The sequence below is a fragment of the Vigna radiata genome, unplaced genomic scaffold, assembly GCF_000741045.1.
Source record: "Vigna radiata var. radiata cultivar VC1973A unplaced genomic scaffold, Vradiata_ver6 scaffold_167, whole genome shotgun sequence".
Taxonomy (NCBI): Eukaryota; Viridiplantae; Streptophyta; class Magnoliopsida; order Fabales; family Fabaceae; genus Vigna; species Vigna radiata.
The window spans coordinates 622,838-630,576 of NW_014542360.1; the positions used below are offsets into that span (position 1 = coordinate 622,838).

The 7,739-nt window shown below is 34.7% G+C and overlaps 1 protein-coding gene across 3 annotated transcripts; it reads right to left on the minus strand.

Annotated features, from left to right (window-relative positions):
- Window positions 1-765: 765 nt before the first annotated feature.
- LOC106779703 (probable alpha,alpha-trehalose-phosphate synthase [UDP-forming] 9) lies at window positions 766-5,977 on the minus strand. Of its 3 annotated transcripts, none has more exons than XM_014667875.2 (5): window positions 5,808-5,977; window positions 5,577-5,590; window positions 1,905-3,917; window positions 1,511-1,784; window positions 766-1,431 (listed from the first exon to the last, which is right to left on the minus strand). In XM_014667875.2, exons 3-5 carry the CDS (start codon window positions 3,887-3,889, stop codon window positions 1,108-1,110), a joined length of 2,583 nt encoding a protein of 860 aa, XP_014523361.1. In that variant the 5' UTR covers window positions 3,890-3,917; window positions 5,577-5,590; window positions 5,808-5,977; the 3' UTR covers window positions 766-1,107. The 3 variants fall into 3 exon arrangements, with proteins under 3 accessions (XP_014523361.1, XP_014523360.1, XP_014523359.1); XM_014667874.2 differs by having other exon boundaries at window positions 5,535-5,590; XM_014667873.2 differs by lacking the exon at window positions 5,577-5,590.
- Window positions 5,978-7,739: the final 1,762 nt, after the last annotated feature.

Sequence of the window (7,739 nt, forward strand, 5' to 3'; positions counted from 1 at the left end):
GAAAGTTTTATTGTATTCATATATCATTATTTGTTTTTCTTTTAGCTTACCCTTCTACGTTTGTTTATGTTGTATTTTTTCTTATTTTCTCTTTTTACTATGATCATCCTGTGAGTATGAGCAAACGAAGATGACGTGTCCTGGAGCAGGCTCTTGAGGGAGGCGATGCAGCGGAGTAGTTATTTTCAGAGTTTTAGTTTGTAAATAGTTTTGGTGTAGGATATTTGTATATAAAGTTTAAATTTTATAGTTATTTTGGAATGGCTATAAAACTTTAGTTTATATGATAGTTAATAAGATCATATCCTTATTGTGATGACTTTTTTATATATTATTATACTATATTTTTGGAATGTTGCATGTTGAGTATATATGTCAATATATTGAAAGATTTTTCAATTAATATACGGGTTCAAATTTTATTCTAATTTATAAAAGTGATATTTTTTAATGTGGAAAAAGAAAATGATTAGTGTCTTTTCATAAAAATTAAATTGTAATTGATAAATTAGCGTTTAATTGATATGTTCACATTAAGTTGAAAAGGTATACTCACTAACTGATAAGATATTATTCTAGATTTGTAAGTTTTAACGATATAAGGTAGTTTATCGGCTTAGAAGTGTGTTTGGTATAAACGCAAATATAAAATGACAAAGAAATTGAGTGGATTACTAGGGAATATGGTGTGTAAAACCATTTAGCTCAATAGTTATTATTTAGTATTTACTTTGTGAGTAAGTGAAGGTTTAAGTTGAAGCAGGATACCTGAAAGCAGATGGTGATTATGTATAGTGAAGAAAAATAGTGTAACTGTACAAGCTATTAGTGCCCCATGTTCAACAAGGCAAACAGGTGTATGGTCTACAGTTCTAAGCACAACTAAAGCTAAAGGTGGCACTAGCAAATACAACAATTAATGTAACCATGTACCTGAGAAGAATTGTCAGCTCATTTATGAACCGCACTATAAATGCTTCCACAGGCCATGCAAACCGGTTCAGGTGCAAAGAATTCTATCTGCAACACCAAGGTCCCACCATATGAAAGGGTAACATTAATAACCTAACATTCCCTGATTCACATATCAAGAATCCTCTCAATAACTCAAACCGTGCTTTCAAAAGAAACTTGGAATTGTGCTAGATTCCTGGGCTTTGGTTTAGATGAAGCACCAAGGCCATGAAGCAACTTCATGACATCAGCAGAATCATCCAGATAATATTTGGCCTTACTGGGTTTCTGACCAACAGTGCAGGCAAAGATCTCTGGAACTACCGGTAATGATGGGCATGAAACTGTCCTTAATATGCTCTCAAACATGTCTTCATCGGAAATGTCATCTCCCACGCACATCACAAAATCTGGCGGATTACCACCATTAACCATAGTGGAAAGAATCTTTTCAGTTACCAAGCCTTTGTTTAAGCCCTGCAGATAATAGAGGAAGACTTTGATAAGTCCAATGAAGCTTAACCTGGGGTTAATATAGAAAACTAAAGAACTGTACCTGTGGCTTGACTTCGACAATATGCTGGCCCCGGGTGACAACTGCAGGTTCATTAGCAAGGACACTTTCCAGATGATTTAACAATTCTTTGGCCTGGCAAGAGCCAAAATCAGGGTCCGCATCTTGATGATGCCACACCAAAGCACTTTCCTTAGTTTCAATATTAGATCCATCAGTTGCCTCCGTATACAATTGCATGACAGGTTCCACAATCTTCTTCCAATCAAGATCAGAAGACAAGTGACTGGTTTCCCATTCAGAATCTTTATTCCACCTGCAACCACAAAATGAAGAGTCAGGCTTTTTTGTTTTGTTTTGAGGAAGGAAAGCAGGAAGGGAGGTGAGGGGGTGTTCAAAGTATGATACCAAATATTTCTAGAACTTAAATAAATACCTTAAAAAGTATCCATGTTCGGCAGCAAGTCCAATCTCTTTGCATGAACTAAACCAATTACTTAAAGAATCTCTTGACCTTCCACTCACAATGAAGACGGTATTTTTAGGATCATTACACATATCATTTAGAACGGATATGACATCAGAGCTGGGGGTTTTGTTTATAGAAGATTTTGATACGATAGTACCATCATAATCAAGAAATATGGCTCGTTTACCAGTCCTTTTGTATGCTGAAACAATGTGATCAACAGACAATTTTCTAAAACCAGGAGAAAGAGAAACAACTCTAAATCCTAGGCCCAAACCCATTCCCCAGCACCTTTTGGTGTAATGATCTTTGCATGCTCTCTCCAAATCCTGCATAAAGCTGCGTGCCCAATACGCCACATCATGAGAACTGATGTACCGATAGTGCTTCTCGTGCCTCAATTGCTTCTCTGAATCATTCATAGTAACAGCGGAATACAGAGCATCAGCCACAGAGTCTATGTTCCAGGGATTGACCCTGATTGCTCCACTTAGAGAAGGAGAACAACCGATGAACTCAGACACAACTATCGTGCTCGTACGGGGAGAATCACTTTTTCTACTCAAAGCTTTATCCATCTGTGCAGTTCCTTGTCTGCAGACAATATACTTGTATGGGACTAAGTTCATACCATCCCTCACAGCATTAACAATGCAACATTCCGCTACAGCATAATAGGCACTCTTTTCAAAACGAGGAACAGGACGGTCAATGAGAATAACTGGCTGATAATGGTTTGAGCCATAAGTATCATTAATCCTCTGGGCAATTAAATATGTTTCCCTTTTTGCTTCCTGAACACCCTTTCCTGAACTCCTAGCAGGATTCACAATTTGTATCAGGACAACTTTGCCCTTCAAATCTCGATTCTGCTCCAGCAGCTGCTCAACAGCTAGAAGCTTCAGACTAATGCCTTTAAAGATATCCATGTCATCAACACCAAGAATCACCTTCCTACCCTTAAACTCTTCCTGAATTTCTTTCAGTTTAGCTGACGTAGATTGGAGATTTAATACAGACTCAAGCCTACCCATATGAATGCCTACAGGCAAAATTTTGATAAATACAGTACGCCCAAAGTAATCAAGTCCTATATGTCCTCGTTTAGATTCGTAGTCAAGACCTAGCATTCTTTTGCAACAAGAGAGAAAGTGGCGAGCATAATCAAATGTGTGGAAGCCAATTAAATCAGTATTCAACAAGCCCCTCAGAATTTCATCCCTTACAGGCAAAGTTCGGTAAATTTCAGATGAAGGGAACGGACTGTGAAGAAAGAATCCAAGTTTAACACGATTATACCGCTTTCTCAGGAATGTAGGCAAAACCATCAAGTGATAGTCCTGAACCCAAACATAATCATCATCAGGATTGATTATTTCCATAACCTTGTCTGCAAATATTTTGTTTGCAGAAACATAAGCCTTCCAAAGCGTGCGGTCAAACCGTTCACCATGATCAGGGAACATAGGTAGCATGTAATGAAAGAGAGGCCAGAGCTGCTGTTTGCAAAAGCCAAGATAAAAGTTTTTCATGAGATCATGGGGTAAAAAGGTAGGTATGCAATTAAAGTCCTCCTGTAGTTTCTGAGCAACAGCTTCCTGCTCATGGGCCTCTATTTCAACCTTGAGGGATCCGACATAGATCACCTCAGTATCAGAAGAAAAACCATATTTTAATTGTAACAGAATTGAATCCTCGTCCAAACTGAAACACCATTTACCAGTGTCTACATCTCTCTTAGCCTGCAATGGCAACATGTTTGCCACAAGGATTTTACGCTCCCGGTAGCCAGAAGAACTAACATCGGAATCCCCATCGTATCTACCAGAAGCATCCAGGTCAGAAATAACTCCAGGAACTGTCATAATCCTTGGAATACTTCTTGGTGAATGAGGAATATCAAGTAAACCTCCAGCTAAGTCTAGTAGGTTAGCATATGATCTTGATGCCATGAATGATCCAAGGTCTTTTCTTTAATGCCTTGAATAGTATGAATTCACACACAAAAGTCAGTTAATAAATATATTATAAGAAGAAACACATATTCTAACTGGTATCCTACAAAATATTAACAGTAATTGGCAGAATTATCTACTACTATTGGCCCTTGTGAATCTTTCCAGGCACGTTTGGAAGCTTCGGTTTATAAAGGCACTTGAACAATAGCAATTAGCAAAACTTTTTTCTATTGTGTCAAAATAATAGTTGATAAACAATTCAACAATGCCCACAATAACAAGTTGCAACTTAAAACATAGGTTTCCAGGCTACATAACACCGAATAAGATTTTCTCCACATAACTATGATGAATTGATGATCAAGGCAGTTCAGATTATGGACTATTGACTAATAAGCGGCAGAAGATGCCTTACAATAATTCATCTGGGAATGCGAACTATAATGAATGCTTCTAATGATAATCATTTTGGACAACATTAAAAGGGTCATCAGAATTGCTTAAAACAAAACGTAATTATTCCGCTAGCAATTAACAATAACTAAGTAGGAGTAACATTTATTTACCCCTAGGCTCCCCAATCACAAAGAAAAGTAAAGCAAATGAACAAATAACCATATTTGTAAACCCTGGAAAGCAAGTCCAAAAATAAAATCTTAACCATGCATGATGTAATTTTTTCACCAGATTGAGGAACATGCCGACTTCACTACGTACCAAAAGGGAACATTATCTCCACAAATTCAATCTAAGCCACGCATTCATATAAACATAATTGAAGCACTTCATCGTTATTGACACTAGAAATTAGAACACAATTGTTGGACTCTAGATCAATAATTCTGCAATGACAAGAATGGGTAGAGGAGGTGTTTTTTAAACAAGAGTTTCAATTCTGTCAATAATTTAACTGTTCTGTTTAAGGTACATCTCGAATCATGACGAATCCAGTGGATTCATTTTCCATAGCCATACATTCACAGGTAGTTCATAACAATAATAATAATAATAAAATCAATTCACACAAATTATATTCCACAAAGGTTGCAGACACAATTGAATACGCACCCATTCTTAGAAATTGACTCCAAAGCTAAACAACAAAGCCAGTAAAGTTAGCAACGAGCAACACGGAAGATCTCTCTTGAATTTTGAGATTTCAATGAATTAGAAACAAGTTTGAACTCTGTTGAATTTTGAGATTTCAATGAATTAGAAACAAGTTTGAACTAGTCCAAACCTAAAACAAGGACAACCGGGAAGCCATGATTGTGCTTGATGAAATTGGATAACTACAATCAAATAATAATACACGTCGGGCCAAAAAAACTAAACCAAAATACATTGGTGGAGATTCTTTTTAGCCGAAGGGTAAATGCTTTATGCTGTAGAGGACAATAGCATGTCTTAAAATAGAAACAAAGAGACAAATGGAAAACACGGAAGGCACACATAACACCAGTGTTGAAAAATTCCTGTGAACCCCAAGAAGCTGAAATCCATAAAAAAAAAAAATAAAAAAATAAAAATAAAAACTTCAAAAATAAATATTAAAAAATAAACCAGAATAAGAGAAAATACACTCTACGAAACAACCGCAAACTAATAATGATAGATTGAAGAAAAGGGAGACATACACCTTAAACAAATTTAAGCTATTAATACTCAATCACCACATTACCATGCTTCAATAATCTGAAAAATCAAAGTTACAATATATAATTAAGAATAACACTAAATTGCAAAACAAAAAAATAAAATAAAATAACAGCACAAGAGTCTATTAATAAATAAAAGCAAAAACGCGAAGGATCAGGATTAATAAGAATTTAGAAAATAAAATAAAATAAAAATCAACTCAAATTATAGACCTAGAAAAGAAAAAGAGAGTAGAAAAGCTGAAGATGATGACCTTGAAAAGGTGACGGTGAGAATTTGACGGCAAGTTAACAGCGGAGATTGATCTGAGAGAATATGAAACACAGTGACGGAAAGGGTGTAATCTCTGCTGCTTTGCGTTGCAACGAACTGACAGAGAGAGAGAGAAAGTGAGTTATTGAGAGTGAAGGAGAAGAAGATTGAGAAGAGGTAATATTTTATAGCAGGGGTCACTGTACAACTACAACTTCAATGGATAGAATTTTTTTTTTCTTTTTTTGTTTTTCTAGAATGAAAAATAAATAAATAAATCCATTTGTTTTTTTTTATGTGTAAAGTAGCTACAGTAGACATCGGTGTCCAAGTTACAGCATTTTGCCGCACTTCAATTCAATGGATATGGATTTCCTTTTCATCTGATAATAACATTATTTATTACACATTTTCTTAATTTAAAATAAATAAAATTAGCACAGTTTTATCTTAGTTATCAACAGTTCATGATAATTTTTTTAACAATATTGGTAATAAAACTTAATTATAATATTACATACTTTTTATTATCTCTTCTTATTTTATATTATATGTATTAATTGTTATTAGCTTTGAAAGAAAATTTGAAATGTTACTTAGTAGTTTGTATAATAAAATATTGTGAAGATGATTAAGTTTTTAGTTTGAATAGAGGATAATAAAAATAATAATATTTATTGAAATTCATTTAAGTTTTTCTACAAAAATGGCTAACATCTATTTAACTTTAAAATTTTAAAAAGAAAATATTTATAATCGAATAAGAAAAACGTGATTACCAATTCCTGCCAAAAAAATTGTAAGATTTAATTTAAATAAATTAAGATTTGGCGTCTTTCTAGTTTAAATTAATATGTATTCTTTTAGTATTTTTTTATCTATTATTGGTTAAAAATAATGATTTAATGTTATTTTTACTAACTTTAGAATTAAAATATTTTGATGACATGGGATGAAAAAGACGCAATAATATAATGATCCATATTAATGATTGTTAATAAATTATAAATTAAGTAATTTTTCAATATATCAGGATATAACTTAACAACATCTTTCTATAAAATAAAATTGGTTTATATTAGTAAATGTTTGTGAAATTTATCAAACCCACACTGCTATTTTTAAAACAAATACATCCGCAAATCTCTTCTATAAAATTAAACATATGAAGTAAATAATTAGGGGTGGACATAGTTCATTAAACGATTTGCTTTATACTTAAAACAATTGAACTATTTTTACTAAAAACTGATTAAATTATTTTATAGTTCAGATTAAAAAACTGAAACTTAATAATTTTAGTACAGTTAACTGGTTAACTGGTATGCTTCTCTTCACTTTTTCTTCGTCAGAATCTCTCTTTGCCAAGGTCCATTGCCCTTTTTCTTCCTACAGCTAACCATCCCGCTGTCGTCCGTCTTGTCGTCACCCATCCCTTTGGCTTCTTACCACAAACCGCTCTCAAGGTTGCATGTTAGATTCGATACCCCTCAACCATCCCGAACCAGAGCTCATCCTCTTCCCTGCCATTCCGCTCATGCTCGTGCTGGTGGTGGTGGTGCTGCTGCAAAAATCGCCGCCCATTACGACGGCATTTCGAAAGAGGTATGCCGCCACCGAAACTGTGCGCAGCCGCAATGCCAGCAGTTGTACCGCTTCCATGCTTTCTTCTTTCACTCCCACAGTAAAAATAAACCGCGGTGGGACGCGAAAGTTGATGCCTTTGAGATGTGGGGTTGGTATGAGGAAATGACTTTTGATTTGTTCAAGAAGCATCTCTGTTAATATTGGTATCCAAAAATAAAATTAATGAGATCATGAGATTTTGGGTTGTTGGATTAGGTTGGGACCCTTTGGCACTAGTCAAAATGCCCAATATTTTTGGATTCAGTTTGGAGAGAAAGATTGTTCCGAGGCAAAATGAACTGTAATG